This window comes from Zingiber officinale, chromosome 10A (assembly GCF_018446385.1).
Source record: "Zingiber officinale cultivar Zhangliang chromosome 10A, Zo_v1.1, whole genome shotgun sequence".
NCBI lineage: Eukaryota > Viridiplantae > Streptophyta > Magnoliopsida > Zingiberales > Zingiberaceae > Zingiber > Zingiber officinale.
This window is the reverse complement of record NC_056004.1, coordinates 74,751,040-74,769,058: the sequence shown is the minus strand read 5'-3', so window position 1 is coordinate 74,769,058 and position 18,019 is coordinate 74,751,040. Positions and strand designations below refer to the sequence as shown.

The following is an 18,019-nucleotide window of genomic DNA, read 5'->3' as shown; positions in this document are numbered from 1 at the left end:
TTCATGTATATACTTATAACAAGCATCATGTTATTTGATATCAGAAACAATACATTAATGAGCTCACATTAAAATGCCAAATATAAAATATTCATTTACATTCTTTTAATAATGTTCATTCGTTCGACATGTTGAATAAATGTCTTTGGGGGCAACCTTTTTGTCAATGGATCTGCAATCATGAGATTTGTACTAATATGCTCAATTGACATCTTTTGTTTCCAAACTTCTTCTTTAACAGCAAGATACTTTAATTTCATGTGTTTTGCACCTTTAGAATACTTGTCGTTTCTTGAAAAGAAGACTGCTGCTAAATTATCACAATAAATTTTCAACGGCTTGGCAATACTGTCGACTATTCCAAGTCCTGAAATAAAGTTTCGCAGTCAATTTCCTTGAATTGTGGCTTCAAAACATGCCACAAATTCAGCTTCCATAGTGGATGTAGCAATTATAGATTGTTTTGCACTTTTCCATGAGATTGCTCCTCCCGCTAAAAGGAATAAATAGCCAGATGTGAACTTTCTTGTATTAATGCATCCAGCGAAATCTGAATCTGAATATCCAATCACTTCTAGATGATTCGATTTCTGATAAGTAAGCATATGATCTTTGGTTCCTTGCAAGTACCTTAGTACTTTCTTTGCTGCTTTCCAATGTTCTAATCCTGGATTACTCTGATATCGGCCAAGCATTCCAACAGCAAAACTAATGTCTGGCCTTGTGCAAGTTTGTGCATACATCAAGCTCCCAACAATTGATGCATAAGGAATATCATTCATTTGTTTGCGTTCCAATTCATTCTTTGGACATTGCATAAGACCAAATTTATCACCTTTCTGAATTGGAACTATACTTGATGAGCATTTTTCCATCTTAAATCTCTCAAGAACTTTGTTAATGTATGCTTTCTGAGACAACCCCAGCATTTCTTGTGATCTATCCCGAAATATTTCTATTCCAGTCACATAGGTTGCTTCACCCATATCTTTCATTTCAAAATTATTGAAAAGAAATTTCTTAGTTTCATATAATAAACCAAGATTATTTGTTGCAAGCAAGATATCATCAACATACAGAATTAGAAAAATGAACTTGCTCCCACTGACTTTTAGATATATACACTGATCAACAGTGTTTTCCTTAAATCCAAAAGAAGTGATGGGATCATTGAACTTAAAATACCATTGGCGAGAAGCTTGTTTAAGTCCGTATATTGACTTCTTCAGTTTACACACCATGCGTTCTTTTCCTTCTATGGAAGAACTTTCAGGTTGATCCATATATATTTCTTCTTCCAAATTCCCATTCAGAAAAGCAGTTTTCACATCCATTTGGTGAAGCTCTAAGTCATAATGAGCCACCAAGGCCATTATAATTCTAAAAGAATCCTTCTTAGAGACAGGTGAAAATGTCTCTTTGTAATCAATACCATTTTTTTGAGTAAATCCTTTGGCAACAAGTCTGGCCTTGTACCTTTCGATATTTCCATTAGAGTCATATTTGGTCTTAAAGACCCATTTACATCCAACCTTTTTACGACCTTTTGGTAATTCAACAAGATCCCAAACTTCATTATGAGTCATTGATTCCAATTCTTCTTTCATGGCATCTAACCATTTATTAGAATTAGTGCCTTTTATGGCTTGTGAAAAAGAAACCGGATCTTCATGGATTCCTATATCGAATTCATGTTCTTGAAGATAAACCACATAATCATTAGAAATAGCAGGTCTCCTTTGTCTTTCAGACCTTCTTAACACTATTTCATGTGTTTCATCCATATTAGGTTCATTGGTGATATGTTCATTTATAGGAGTTTGGTCATTTATATGTTGTTCTTGTGAGTTGTTTAATGGTTCAACAATTGTAGGAACAACAATATGAGAAAAAGTTCTAGGTAAAGGAAATTCCATCCTTAATTCTTCAATATCCACTTTACGTGGCTCTTTACTCCCACTAATGTCACCATTTTCAATAAACCTAGCATTTCCAGCTTCAACAATTCTTGTACTATGGTTAGGACAGTAAAATTGATACCCTTTAGATTTTTCTGGATAACCAATGAAGAAACCGCTGATTGTTCTTGAATCTAGTTTCTTTTCATGTGGATTGTAAACTCTTATTTCTGCCGGGCAACCCCAAACATGTAGGTGCCTTAAACTAGGTTTCCTACCAGTCCATAGTTCAAAAGGAGTTTTAGGAACTGTCTTACTAGGAACCCTATTCAATAAATATACAGCAGTTTTTAGTGCATACATCCACAAAGATATTGGTAATGATGAGTTACTCATCATACTCCTAACCATTTCTAATAGAGTACGATTACGTCTTTCCGCTACACCATTTTGTTGTGGTGTACCTGGCATAGTGTACTGAGCACAAATGCCACGTTTCTCAAGGAATTTAGCAAACGGTCCTGGGCATTGTCCTGAATCATCATATCTTCCATAATATTCACCACCTCTATCAGATCGAATAATTTTCACTTTTCTATCTAATTATCTTTCAACCTCATTGACAAATACCTCTAAGGCATTTACTGACTGAGATTTTTCATGTATTAGATAGACATAACCATAACGTGAAAAGTCATCAATGAAGGTAATGAAATATTTATCCTTTCCTATAGATGAAATATCAAAAGGCCCACAAATATCGGTGTGTATTATCTCAAGGAGTTGTGTGCTTCTTGTGGCTCCTTTCTTTGTGTGTTTTGTTTGTTTTCCTTTAATACAATCCACACAAATGTTGAGATCTGTAAAATCCAATTCTGGTAGGATTTCATTCTTTATCAATCTTTCTAATCTTTCTTTGGAGATATGCCCCAAACATTTATGCCACAAGTTAGCAGACCTTTCATTTACTAAACCACATTTAGTTCCAACATTATGATGCAAGGTTAAAAGAGTCTCAGCAAAAAGGTTATCAAGCCTAAATCTATATAAACCATCATTAATAATACCAGAACCAATGAAAAGATTTTGTTTGAACAACTGAAACAACCATTTCCAAATTTAAAACAATATCCAACAGAATCTAGTCTTGATAAGGAAACTAAATTACGAGAAACAGAAGGTACATAAAGAGTTTCAAATAAATCTAAATGATGTCCAGTATCTAGAATTAAACGGTAAGTTCCAATGGCTTCAACTGGAGCTTTGACTCGATTTCCCATATAGACATATTTTTCATTTGGTTTTGTGATTCGGGTCGTAAGAAATCCCTGCATCAAATTTGAAATATGAGTGGTACAGCTAGAATCAAGCCACCATGTGTTATTAGGAACTTCAACTAAATTTGATTCAAAACATACGAAGATATGAGACGTACCTTTCTTTTCGAACCATGCCTTACGTTTCAGGCAATCTTTCTGAAAGTGCCCTTGTTTTCCACAAAAACGACACTTAAGATTGTTGTGTTCCTTTTCTTTGACTCGAGCAGATAACTCATTCACTTTATGTAGCCTTTGTTTGCCCTTTACATTCTTTCTTCCAGCTTTCCTTCCATCTCCTTGGTTGGTTACGAGATGAATAGAATGAGTTCCTTGATTCTTCAGTCTTATTTACTCCTGAACTAACATACTATGAAGTTCATTCACATTCCATTTGTCTTTCATGGTATTATAGTTCATTTGGAATGGACCATATTCAGTCGGTAATGAGTTGATGATAAATTGAACAAGGAAATTCTCATTGACATTCATCCCCAAGGATTTAAGTCTTGCTGTAATGTTCGTCATTTCAATAACATGCTCATGCATGCTACGAGAACCATCAAACTTCATGGTGGTTAAAGTAGCCATTAAAGTCCCAGCAAGAGACTTATCAGTAGTCTGGGAACGCTCTTCCACAAATTTTATAAATTCCTTAGCACTTTCAGTATGAGGAAGAGCAGACTTAATATTGTTTGCCACACTCATTCGCATAAACATTAGGCTTAGTCTATTCGATTTTTCCCAAGCATCATGAATGTTCTTTTCATCATCGCTGCTAGTATCAGTAATAGCAGCAGGTTTCTCAACTCGAAGTGACAAATCAAGACCCATAACACCAAGGTGAAATTGAATTTGTTCACACCAATCAGAGAAGTTGAGACCATTAAACATCGAAATAGACGAAGCATGCGATTGAAGTGAAATGGGAATAGGTACTGCAAGAATAATATAATAATCACTTGTTAATTACAGATTCAACACTAATAAATGTTAATGTGTACTGATGTTCACCTTTGGATGATCCAACAGCACTAATAAATATTAATGTGTACTGATGTTCACCTTTGGATGATCCAACAGTATATAAACATCATGATGCTTAATGGTTCACTATAATTTGATAATCAAAATATTTAAGAAGACATACAAAAAATCAAACATAATATGTTAATTACCACATTTTATATTCATAAACTATAAGAGCAGAATGATCCACCTTTGGGTGACCTTTAAATGTCTTGTAGTTATGAATTTTCAATTACCTATGACTATAAGTCATTTCCAAGCATCACGTACTTACAAGTAATTAAAGTTTGAATATATATGATTAACAAACCAACATAAAATAAATTCAAATTATATAGCAACAGAATATATTATGTCATCATCATCAGTTTCATAAAGTCACAATTTAGAATATAATAGTTGTACAGAACGAACATCATCATGCATCATTACTACTACTTGAGTTAACAGAAATTGTGAGCAACTTTGGTCAATACATATATACGACATATATAAATATGAAGACAAAAAGGTTATGGCAACGGAACGTATACTTAATTGAAATTTAGGGTTCATGAATTATAACACAAAGAATGGAAAATCATGAGTTCTTAAACCATGCTCTGAAACCACATGTAAACTCTTATTAAAATTCATAACAAAACTTGATGGATTTAATCATGGATCTTGAAACTTCATGATAATCACACTCCTATTTAAATCTGATAAAATTAAATTACTAACCTTGAGTAGTCATAGATTTCTATTCGTAGAAGAGTAGAAGAACAAATAGAAGTGATTTCTCTCTCTTTCCTTTATCTTGATTCACAGAGTTTTTTCTTTTGCGATAGATAATGATCTCTGTGTTTTTCCCTTATATGGAGAGAGAGGACCATTTCTAATAACTGATCTTTAGATAACTACACGTTCTATCAACGTGTGTATAGGCACCTTTTCAAATAGAGACCTTTTCAAATAGATAAGCCTTATCATATAGACATGATATATTTAAACCATAAATTAGATATTAAACAATATAATTAATATCTAACTATATTGTGGCACGTGGGCCACAAAACTTACATTTAGATCTAAAAATAAATTTACCTTAACATTATAATAGCTTATAGGGTAAACCTAGTGAGATTTAAGAATCTAAATTATTAATATTAACAGTTTGTTAGTCTTCATTGCTAGACTCTAGTACGTCAAGTTCCTCATTGCTTGATATCTCTTTAATATCTATTTCCTCATAAGTAACATTGATATCTACAAGTAATTGAGATGTAGATTGAATTTGTGTATCAACTGAATGTATTTCTACTTCCTCATTTTGAAATGCATTATGATTTTGGACTATGATGGAAGTTCAACATTTTTATGGTCGAGCGAGTCGTCATTCAACAAACTGACCATTCACTAGTTCTTCTTTTTGTCCAATATTCAAAATAAAAAACTTGACCAGCTTATATCCAAAAATAAAAGGTTCAAATTTGTTGAATCTTTTGGTTGCATTAACTTCAATTAAATTATAGTTTAAATGTATTCTAGTACATGTTCTTAGAGTCAGATCATATGTATAACACACCTTTTTATGGGTAAGTAGAATATTCAATCTCAATTATTTTATCAAGTCTACCATAGTAATCAAATTCAGTATTAGTGTTGTTGATAAATACTTTTATACAAGCTCCCGAATTGTAGGTAAGTGTGTATGAATCATGTTGTGCCATGTGAAATTTGAAGTTATTAACATAGTAACAAGAGTAGACTCTTATATTACACAGAAATCCTGATACAAGATTCATTATCCTTTTATCTTGTACATTTGATATTATATAGTCCATCTATAAAATGTAGGATTGAGATCGACACTAGAGGGAGAGGGGAGGGGGGAATAGTGTTAAAAAAAAATTCAATAAAAATAAAGAGAAGATAGTAATTAAATTAATCAGAGTTAGCACAACAGAAATAATAAATTAACTTTGACTAATTCAATCAACTAAGAGAAAGATTATATTGAAATCTAATAGTATAAGCATGTAAATTGATCGACCAAGTTAGAAGTATAGACATACAGTTGAAAATTTTGAATTTATTTCTAATTTCTCCTAGGTGGAGAAACCTTATAGAAAAAGAATCTAAAGATTAAGTATAATAAAAAAATTAAGACAATACTAAAACAATATGAAAATCTTACTCTATGTATTGTCGATCAAAAATGAAGTGCATATCGTAGGATAGAAAACGAAAAGAGCACTCAGAGCACTAGATGATTAAGCAATAGATGAATAGAAAGCTCTTCCTTGAAGCTCCTTATATAGTACTCTCTTGGTCGCCTATAGCCCTCTCAGACGCCTATACAAGTGTTGAGATGGCTATAACTTCTATCTGTAAGATAATATTAACGAACCTTCTCGGTCACCTAGGCAAGGGTCAAACTTCATCTTGACCACCATGTTTAGGTTATTGACAACGTTATTCCATGGTCGCCTGAACGCTGCTCGATCACCCATATACTCGGTTGCTTGGACCCATATGATCGATTGGACCCTTCGAAATCCGTTCCTCAAGAATTATCACTAGCCAGTCGCCTCCGACTCCATCTAGTTGTCTGGAATCATCTAGCATGCTTTCTTGCAGTTGTTAATGAGTAAGATTTAGAATATGAAGTTACTCACACTTGACTAGATTAACCCATCTAGTTCGATTTTGCCAAGAAATCAACCTCCAGCTGATTCCACATTTTGCTAAGCAATCAGCCTCCAGCTGATTCCACTCACTTGTGTTGGTGCAGTTTGCACTATTAATCAAACTCATATTTTGATATATGATAAAGGTTAAAGTTAGATTATGTGTAATTTAATGTACTTACCAAATGTGCAGGACTAAAAGACTTGATAGGACCTGACATCAGGCTGAAATCCAGTTAGGTCTAGAGGACCTGAAAATTGGCGAGAAACCCAAATATGTTGATATTAGGTAAGAAGTCCAGTTGGGTCTGCGGAACTTGATAACTAGCTAAAATCTAGATGAGACATCTGACAGGAAGACCTAGTGGATTAATGAGATCAGAGTCAAGTAAGTCTGTAAAATGTAAGTGAGGTAACCACTCGAGGAGAGAGATCTAGTGAGAATGAGCCCCCAGTATAGTTGTATGCTCTAGTTCAACTTAGATATATTTTCAGATGTCTAAGTTGAGACCAAGATTAGATTCTGGTCTTGGTAAGATAAAATTTAATTAATAATGTTATATTATTTTTAATATGCTAACTCTGTTTTGTAAGTTAACTTTTGTTATTTAGACTAAAGTGTCTTGCAAGAGCAAAGTGCAATAGTTAGCATTGGATGAACAGTGTTCGAGGTGTCTTGGAGCTGACATGTAGGTGCCTTAGATGGTTGAAGGCGCCTCCGTGCAGATAACTCTCGCAAATAAAGTTTTAGCTACTGGAGACACCTCAAAGTAATTTAGATGCGCCTTGGATGAGACTAGAGATGCCTCAGATAAGGTTGAAGGCCCCTTTAAAAAGATAAAATGTGACGATTATGTATCTGATCAAATTTGAGATTGGAGGCGCTTTGGTTAAGATTGGAGGCGCCCTCAACAACCTTTATAAGGAGGATTCAACCACGAGCTTAATAAAACTTTTATATGATCTTCCTCGATCATTCTATTGTGTCATCTTCGTGCTATCGCTTTGCTACGACCCTACTACGTCCAACTGCTACAGTCAAAGTGGCACTGACCTCAACCTACAACCTTCAATTACTATAAGTGTCAGTATAATTTAAATATTATTTTTATTATCATTACATAAAGAAAGTGTAGGTTGTTACGCTTTCTTCTTTTGTATAATCAAATTTTGAGTCTTAGTGGATTACCTAATTGATATGGTCTGAAGGATAGTAGGCTTGGAGTAGAATTCGTCGAAGGCTTCAAACTAAGTAAAATTGATCGCGTATTGTGTTCTTGTGTTGTTTTATTCATTTTTATCTTCCATTGTGTACTTATTTTAAAAATAAAAAAAGAGAGAGTTTAAAATAACATGATTCACCCTCCCCTTGCGTCTTATACGATCCTACGATTAGAGTAGAGGCATTCTAAATTGGTATAACTATCATTTGAGCAAAATTTTTTCTTACGCCTTTCGATTTTATATTGTTAGATTTTCACCTTAAGTTAGAATTGATGCAACATCACTCGAGCTATTTTTTTGCTTTCTTCATTTTTCTTTCTCACTACTTATCCCAAGACGAAGTCTTTGAATATTTCTTTGAAATTGTGCTATGAAAGAAAAATGATGCACAAAGAGATGCTGGGGCGAAACATCCACGAACCTCCACATACGAAATGGACTACTTCAGAATATGGAAGCATCAGATGGAATGTTTCGTACTGATGGGTGACTTCGACTGTGGTATGATACTAAGGTGATCCATTCAAAATACAGAAGTGAATACAAAGGTAATAAGTTCAATTTTAAGTTTATTACCTAATAAAATTATGTACAAAATTGGAGAACACTAAGATGTCTACAAGTTTTGGACTCAACTAGCTGAGCTTCATGAGGATTTATCAACGCTGAAGGATCAAGTCAAAATAGAACTCAAAAATAAGTCCAAATCAACAAAAAAGCCTACAAAATTATATGTTGCGATTCGGTTAAGTCAATTTACATTTTACAAAAACACCGCTAGAAGATATGATCACTTAGACAATTATTTTTGCAATAATTTAGATTTGCATACTAAGGAGGAGTTAGATTTGAAAATTTTAACTTTAATTAAGAATTCATAATTAAATAATAATTAGGATTTTAATCAAGTCAATGAAGACTTTGATCATATCGATATTAACCTTGACTTGGTCAAACAGAACATTGACCAAATCAAATTAAATAATTTGGAAAATCTAAAATTAAACAAATTAATCAATAAAAATTTAAATATAATTAATTCACCAATTCTGAATTAAAATAAATTAATTAATAAAAATCTTAAAAATTTAGAAATAAATAATAATTTAATCAATTTAAATGTTAAGATAAATTCGAATTTAAAACTTAAACAAGACGAAATCAAAATAGATTTAGATAAAATTAATAAATTTCTTAATAAAATATTTGATAATCTAGATAATGTCAATCTAGAAACTTCTATCCAAAATAAAAAAAAATTTAATTAATAAAAATTTAAATCTTTTAAATAATTCATTAGATAAAGATAAGTTAACCAATTTAGAAATTTCTACCGAAAAGAAAAAATTTAATTGTACTAAAGATAAGATTGTAAACAAAGATAATTTAACAAATTAAAAATTAATAAAATTTTAAATATTAAAGACGACATTTTAAACAAAGACAACTTAACAAATTTGAAATTAAAAATTGATAAGAATTTAAATATTAAAAATAATACTTCAAATAAAGATAACAAATTTGAAATTAAAAAATAATAACAATTTAAATATTAAAATTTAACTAGTATTCAAGAGTTTAGGGCAGACAACAAACTTAGGCCTACTCAACTTTAGAATTGGTCAAAAGCAGAGGAACTAGCTAGTTGACTAGTGTTGAGATTCAATTGACTAAAAACCAAAAAATCATACCCTTGTGCATAAGGAGTTTTGTATAGTTTAGCTAGTTGATTGATGATTTTGTATTAGTCGACTAGTGGTTGAAAATCAATACCCCAAATGATTTGGGTTTTATGGTTTAACTCAGTCTACTAGTAAATGAGAACCAATTTTCTTCTAGTCCAGATACACCAAGTTAGATTTGATTGAGGTATTAGTCAACTAATGGATAAGAATGTATTCAATGGTTTAGACCTTGATAGAATAAATAGAAGGTTTTCCCCTAGTCAATTGAGGTTTGCTTAAAGTGAATGAAATGTTTTCTAGTCAACTAATCCAATCGAGTTCAATTGGAAGAGCATAAAAATTTCCAGAGTCGACTAATGATAAATCCAATCAATTGATAGTACAATATCTAGTTGAAATGTAGCCAAGATGAATGTTCCACTAATATGATTTGCATAAGATTTAAGGGGTCAGTTGACTGCTGATCAATCTACTGATGGTCCAATAGTTTGCCCCCTTAAAATTTTCATTGTGTCAGTTTTACTTTTTGTATTTTGTTGAATCTATAAGAGGTTTCTCCACCTTCATTACTTAACTACATAGGGAAAAGATGATTGCCTTCGTGTGTATAGGTCATGGGCATAGCATTTCTAAGAAATCATGAACCATGTAAAATTGGGAGTTCTCTGGTTTAACCTTTCTTATTTAGTGTTCTTTTATTCTCTTTTGCATATTTTTGTTGAACACTAACTACTTAGGAAAGATTGATATTCACCCTCCTCTATTAAATCAACACTGATAGCCAACAAGTGACATTAGAGGGGGTTTGTTTTCCAAGGACTAACAAGCGATGAAACAAATGGCCTAGATCATTTCCAATATCAAAGTTCGAGGGAAATTTCAATTTAGGAAGTGAAAGATTGAGTTATTTTTCTAATTCCAAATCAATATGGTTATTGCACTTGAAGAGGGGGTCTGATTTTTCTACTAGATGAAAATAGTAAATTCAATTCCTCTTTTAAGTTAACAAAGAGTCAACTGATTAAAGATTTTCAAGATTGATGGATTAGTTTATTAATATTTTTAATTTGAGTAGGAATGTACTAATTGCGTAAACAGAGGACAAGAAGATAAAAACATAGAAGGCAAAGACTAAGTAAGTTGTATACACAATTGTGAATACATATTATTATTATTATTGTTAAATTTATTTATTTTTTTTGGTGGACTGATAGATAATTTGTTAACATACGGATTCATAACATTAAGAATTTAAAGTCATTAAATGATCTAATTATTATTTTAGCAAGTTTGAATTAATAGATGTAAATTTAGATATGTAGAATTCTTTAATTCACTTTGTTATTATTGATGGACTAATACAGAGCGGATCCATCATATGATTCCGGTTAAATTCAGGCAATTAAATTATTCTCTTGCTCCCCATTGTTGAAGAGATTTATGAGTTGTCATCATAATTTCTCCGGAAAACTAGTCTCCTCCTCCTTCCACAGGGTTTCAAAATCAAGAGTAGTATTGAAAGAATAATGACAATTCAACCATATTCAAGTTCTTCCTAAATTTAAATTTATATATTTAATTTGTGTCAAATTCTTGAAACTAGATCATTATTTTATATTTTCTAATAGAAATTTGCCGTCTCATTTGAGGTTGTTGATTGTTGCTATTGAATTCTACTTCTGGCGGAAGCGAAGTGTTCTTTTTGCCTTGCCGTGCAATTGAGGAAGACAGTTAAAACGAGGTTGGGTTAGGCTTTTTCTGTTGCTCTTCTTATCAATATGAAAATCTACCTCCGAATAGCAATCTCTCTTTCTTACATACACATTCACTATCTTTTCCTCTCCTCCTGCATCAATATAACTCATTATTACTTCATAACAACTATAGTTATAAAACATAGATAATTATTCAAACAAGAACCGGCCCTGATGCGGTCAACATGGGGCTGACGCACAGGGCCCCACTTCTTAGAGGGCCCATTTTAACTTATGTAAAAAATTTAATTAAAAGGATCTATTTATAAATTATAAACTATTATGGGTTTTTTTGTAAAAGTGCCAAAAAAATAATCATTGCTCTGCATCTTCGCTAAACCTAAAAGTGCCGCCTTTTCTACTTTTGCTGTTCGCCGAAGGCTCGCATAATTCGTCGAAGGCAGGTAGTATTATTGGTTAAATAAAGTTAATTATTTATTTACTGTTTACATGTTCGGATGACATGCAATTAACTTGTACAATCATACAAATATGTGATTTTCATGCAAATATTTGATTTTCTTCCACTTGTGCAATTATCCAAATCCTAGAAATTATTCTTGGATTTTGCTGGTGTGAATCTAATTAGCCCTGTTCAGTCTGTGACTTCACACTCACCTGAGAAAATTAATTCTATTCTTATTATTAGTCAGTTAATTAATTAATTATAGAAATCAATTTTCCAATAGAAATTGATGAGAATTCACACAGACAGCAAGCTTCCATATGCTAGTGGACAAAGTGTGCAGTAATTCTATTTTTTTTTTTTGGTTGCTGTAAAAATAATTTTTCTTTCATAGAGATTCAACTTGCAACTTCGAGATCAATGCGTAGCAGTAATGATCCATTAATTACTCAAACAAAGATTAATGTATCATCTAAACTAGTAATTTGAAGTCCATTAATTTGTTCACATTTTACTACAATAATTAGATTTGAAGGTGCAACTTTCATTTCAATGTAAATAATTATTATATACAAAGACTATTTGATAGTACACTTATCTTCATATGAATAATATTTTTCCTTTTCATATGTTTTACTTAGCAATTAGCATGTTGTTTTATTCCATGATAAATGTTAATATGTTTTCTACAAAGTTACTTCTCATTTTTAGAAAATGAAGTCCCTATTGCAAGATTTCTAATTGTACAAATGTGAAATGCAAGATATCAAACTCTTAACTTGTAACTTATCAGCTTGTAGAATTTTACCTATCTACCTTACATTCATGTGCATATATGATTGAGTTATTCATACTAACTTGTGATTGTGTTTCTCAATAGCTTTATGGAGTAGAGATTCATTTTCATAGGAAATTACTTCATATGAAATTGAGTTGCAAAATGAACATTTTATAATAAATGTTTGTCTAATATCTATAATAAGTGGTTGTTTGAGAGTTTGATTTTTTTTTTTTTGTAGAAAATTAGAATGTCTGATACTAGGAAGTATCTATCAGGACATGATAAGCGGAAAAAAAGAAAAAGAGTTGAAGAATTTATTGAGTCTCAAAGAGGAGCAATTGACAGATTTATTGTCAAAGAATCGAAAAATTCATCACTTGAAGATTTGGTTAATGAAGAAAAACAAGAAAACAATGGTAATGAATTACATGAAGGCTTAGCCATTGAAAATGATATAGAGGGAGACGTGAATGAGATTGAAGACAATGAAAGTGGTGATGACTTAGACTTTAAAAATAATTATTCTGAAAGTGATGATGATACTACTAATGAAGTGAATGAAGAACCAAGTTCATCAATTCCACTTGACATTTTTTATCCTAAAAATTGGGAGAATTTAGATCCCAAGTGGAAGGATCAATTAGTGGAAAAGGGCCCTATAAGAGATGTATTAACAGGGAAAGGTCCCAAAGATAGATCAAATAGACGATTTTCTTCAGATTTCTATACTCGGATTTTGCCAAATGGTCAAAAGCACCATAGAGATTGGTTGGTCTACTCACAAGCACTTGATAAAGCATTTTGTTTTTGTTGCAAGTTGTTCAAAAGGGCGCCTCAACCAAGTCAATTAGCAAATGAGGGATACTGTGATTGGGGGCATCTTAGTAGTAGACTTAAAGAACATGAGACAAGTATTGAGCATATCAATTATTATGTTAGTTGGTCTGAGTTGCGTATCAGGTTAATGAAGGGTACAACAATTGATCATGCTATTCAAGATCAAATCAAGAAGACAAAAGAGCATTGGAGGAAGGTATTATACCGATTAATTTCACTTGTGAAATTTTTGGCTAAACAAAATATAGCATTTCGTGGTAGTAATGAGAAACTTTATGATGATAACAATGGAAATTTTATGGCTGCTGTTGAGATGATTGCTGAGTGGGACTCAGTGATGAGGGAACATATTGAAAGAAATACACATCATCATTATCTTAGCCACAAAATTCAGAATGAATTGATATGCTTGTTAGCTTCTCAAATAAAGAGTTCTATTCTTGAAAGCATTAAAAAAGCTAAGTTCTTTTCTGTAATACTTGATTGCACTCCTGATGTTAGTAACCAAGAGCAAATGACTTTAGTTATAAGATGTGTTGATGTTTCTACAAGCCCAATGAAAGTAGAAGAATACTTTTTGGGATTTTTAAAAGTGGATGATACAACAGGACAAGGCTTGTTTGAAGAACTGCAAAATGTGTTGAAGAGTTTTGATCTTGATATTGATAATGTGAGAGGGCAGGGATATGATAATGGAGCAAATATGAAAGGGAGGCACCAAGGCGTACAAAAAAAATTGTTGGATATAAATCCTAGAGCATTGTATACTCCATGTGGTTGTCATTGTTTGAATTTAACACTTTGTGATATTGCAAATTCCTGTGGAAAAGCGAAAGACTTTTTTGGAGTAGTACAATGGATTTATACAATATTTTCTCATTCTACAAAGAGGTGGAAGATTTTGATAGATCATGTAACGGTAAAAGGTTTAACTCTCAAGCCATTGTCAATCACTCGATGGGAAAGTCGTACTGAAAGTGTAAAAGCAGTGGTACTTCAAGCTCAACAAATCAGAGAAGCTTTACTTCAAGTTGCAGAAGAAAAAGACACTGACTCTAAAATAAGAAGTGAAGCTAAGTCTTTAGCAACATTTGAACTTGGAAATTTTGAGTTTTTAGTGGGTATGATTATTTGGTATGAGATATTGGGTAAAGTTAATATTGTTAGCAAAAGCTTACAATCTGAAAACATGCTTATTGACGTTGCTATGACCAAGATTAAGGGGTTAATTGCTTCTTTTGAAGAGTATAGAGAATCTGGATTTAGACAAGCTATCAATACAGCAAAAGAACTTGCTTCAACAATGGAGATTGATCCTGTTTTTCCTGAAAAAAGACAAATATATAGAAAAAGGCATTTTGATGAGGTTACATATGAGTCTTCGAAACTACCTCAAGAATCTGCTGAGGAAGTTTTTAGAGTTCATTATTTCTTGTTCATAGTAGATCAAACAATTGGGTCATTGAAGAAAAGGTTTGAGCAATATGAGGAATATGAAGATCTTTTTGGATTTCTTTTCACAGCTGAAAAGTTGAGTTCATTGATTGATGAGGACTTGAAAGCTCGTTGTAAGAATCTTGAAAGGAAACTACAAAGAAAAAATGGTACAAGACAAGATGTTTCAGATTTGGATGGAGATGACTTATATCAAGAACTAAAAATCATACAACATATTCTGCCAAAGGAAACAAAAACAGCAAGTGAAATACTAATTTTTTTGCAAAGAATGAATTGTTTCCCGAATTCATTTATTGCATACAGGATATTATTAACTATTCCGGTGACTGTCGCATCTGCAGAAAGAAGTTTTTCTAAATTGAAGTTGTTGAAATCTTGTTTGAGATCAACCATGACCCAAACAAGATTGAATGCATTAGCTATGATTTCGATTGAGAGTGAGTTTTTAGAAAAACTCAATTATGAAAAATTGATCGATGACTTTGCAAATAAAACTGCAAGAAGATCAGTTTTTCATAGTTAATTGTAATAATTCTTTTTCATTTTCTAATACTGAGAACAATATTGAATATAATGTTTTCATTATTATGGATTTTAGTTTATGTGTTCTATTGATGAATTATTATATAGTATCGATTTTATTATTTTTATATGAATTTAAAGGGCCATTTCTATATATTTGTCTTTTTTCAGGAAAAACAGGATCAATCTCCATTGTTGAAGCAAGTTCTTTTGCTGTATTGATAGCTTGTCTAAATCCAGATTCTCTATACTCTTCAAAAGAAGCAATTAACCCCTTAATCTTGGTCATAGCAACGTCAATAAGCATGTTTTCAGATTGTAAGCTTTTGCTAACAATATTAACTTTACCCAATATCTCATACCAAATAATCATACCCACTAAAAACTCAAAATTTCCAAGTTCAAATGTTGCTAAAGACTTAGCTTCACTTCTTATTTTAGAGTCAGTGTCTTTTTCTTCTGCAACTTGAAGTAAAGCTTCTCTGATTTGTTGAGCTTGAAGTACCACTGCTTTTACACTTTCAGTACGACTTTCCCATCGAGTGATTGACAATGGCTTGAGAGTTAAACCTTTTACCGTTACATGATCTATCAAAATCTTCCACCTCTTTGTAGAATGAGAAAATATTGTATAAATCCGTTGTACTACTCCAAAAAAGTCTTTCGCTTTTCCACAGGAATTTGCAATATCACAAAGTGTTAAATTCAAACAATGACAACCACATGGAGTATACAATGCTCTAGGATTTATATCCAACAATTTTTTTTGTACGCCTTGGTGCCTCCCTTTCATATTTGCTCCATTATCATATCCCTGCCCTCTCACATTATCAATATCAAGATCAAAACTCTTCAACACATTTTGCAATTCTTCAAACAAGCCTTGTCCTGTTGTATCATCCACTTTTAAAAATCCCAAAAAGTATTCTTCTACTTTCATTGGGCTTGTAGAAACATCAACATATCTTATAACTAAAGTCATTTGCTCTTGGTTACTAACATCAGGAGTGCAATCAAGTATTACAGAAAAGAACTTAGCTTTTTTAATGATTTCAAGAATAGAACTCTTTATTTGAGAAGCTAACAAGCATATCAATTCATTCTGAATTTTGTGGCTAAGATAATGATGATGTGTATTTCTTTCAATATGTTCCCTCATCACTGAGTCCCACTCAGCAATCATCTCAACAGCAGCCATAAAATTTCCATTGTTATCATCATAAAGTTTCTCATTACTACCACGAAATGCTATATTTTGTTTAGCCAAAAATTTCACAAGTGAAATTAATCGGTATAATACCTTCCTCCAATGCTCTTTTGCCTTCTTGATTTGATCTTGAATAGCATGATCAATTGTTGTACCCTTCATTAACCTGATACGCAACTCAGACCAACTAACATAATAATTGATATGCTCAATACTTGTCTCATGTTCTTTAAGTCTACTACTAAGATGCTCCCAATCACAGTATCCCTCATTTGCTAATTGACTTGGTTGAGGCGCCCTTTTGAACAACTTGCAACAAAAACAAAATGCTTTATCAAGTGCTTGTGAGTAGACCAACCAATCTCTATGGTGCTTTTGACCATTTGGCAAAATCCGAGTATAGAAATCTGAAGAAAATCGTCTATTTGATCTATCTTTGGGACCTTTCCCTGTTAATACATCTCTTATAGGGCCCTTTTCCACTAATTGATCCTTCCACTTGGGATCTAAATTCTCCCAATTTTTAGGATAAAAAATGTCAAGTGGAATTGATGAACTTGGTTCTTCATTCACTTCATTAGTAGTATCATCATCACTTTCAGAATAATTATTTTTAAAGTCTAAGTCATCACCACTTTCATTGTCTTCAATCTCATTCACGTCTCCCTCTATATCATTTTCAATGGCTAAGCCTTCATGTAATTCATTACCATTGTTTTCTTGTTTTTCTTCATTAACCAAATCTTCAAGTGATGAATTTTTCGATTCTTTGACAATAAATCTGTCAATTGCTCCTCTTTGAGACTCAATAAATTCTTCAACTCTTTTTCTTTTTTTCCGCTTATCATGTCCTGATAGATACTTCCTAGTATCAGACATTCTAATTTTCTACAAAAAAAAAAAAATCAAACTCTCAAACAACCACTTATTATAGATATTAGACAAACATTTATTATAAAATGTTCATTTTGCAACTCAATTTCATATGAAGTAATTTCCTATGAAAATGAATCTCTACTCCATAAAGCTATTGAGAAACACAATCACAAGTTAGTATGAATAACTTAATCATATATGCACATGAATGTAAGGTAGATAGGTAAAATTCTACAAGCTGATAAGTTACAAGTTAAGAGTTTGATATCTTGCATTTCACATTTGTACAATTAGAAATCTTGCAATAGGGACTTCATTTTCTAAAAATGAGAAGTAACTTTGTAGAAAACATAT

At 32.0% G+C, this 18,019-nt stretch overlaps 2 protein-coding genes across 2 annotated transcripts; one reads left to right on the top strand and one right to left on the bottom strand.

Moving 5' to 3' along the window:
- Nucleotides 1–13,012: 13,012 nt before the first annotated feature.
- On the top strand, nucleotides 13,013–15,583 carry LOC122026708 (zinc finger MYM-type protein 1-like). The gene has a single exon (XM_042585435.1). The coding sequence runs from the start codon at nucleotides 13,013–13,015 to the stop codon at nucleotides 15,581–15,583; it is 2,571 nt and encodes an 856-aa protein (XP_042441369.1).
- Nucleotides 15,584–15,682: 99 nt separating this feature from the next.
- LOC122026707 (zinc finger MYM-type protein 1-like) lies at nucleotides 15,683–17,668 on the bottom strand. Its single transcript, XM_042585434.1, has one exon. The coding sequence runs from the start codon at nucleotides 17,666–17,668 to the stop codon at nucleotides 15,683–15,685; it is 1,986 nt and encodes a 661-aa protein (XP_042441368.1).
- Between the last annotated feature and the right edge of the window lie 351 nt (nucleotides 17,669–18,019).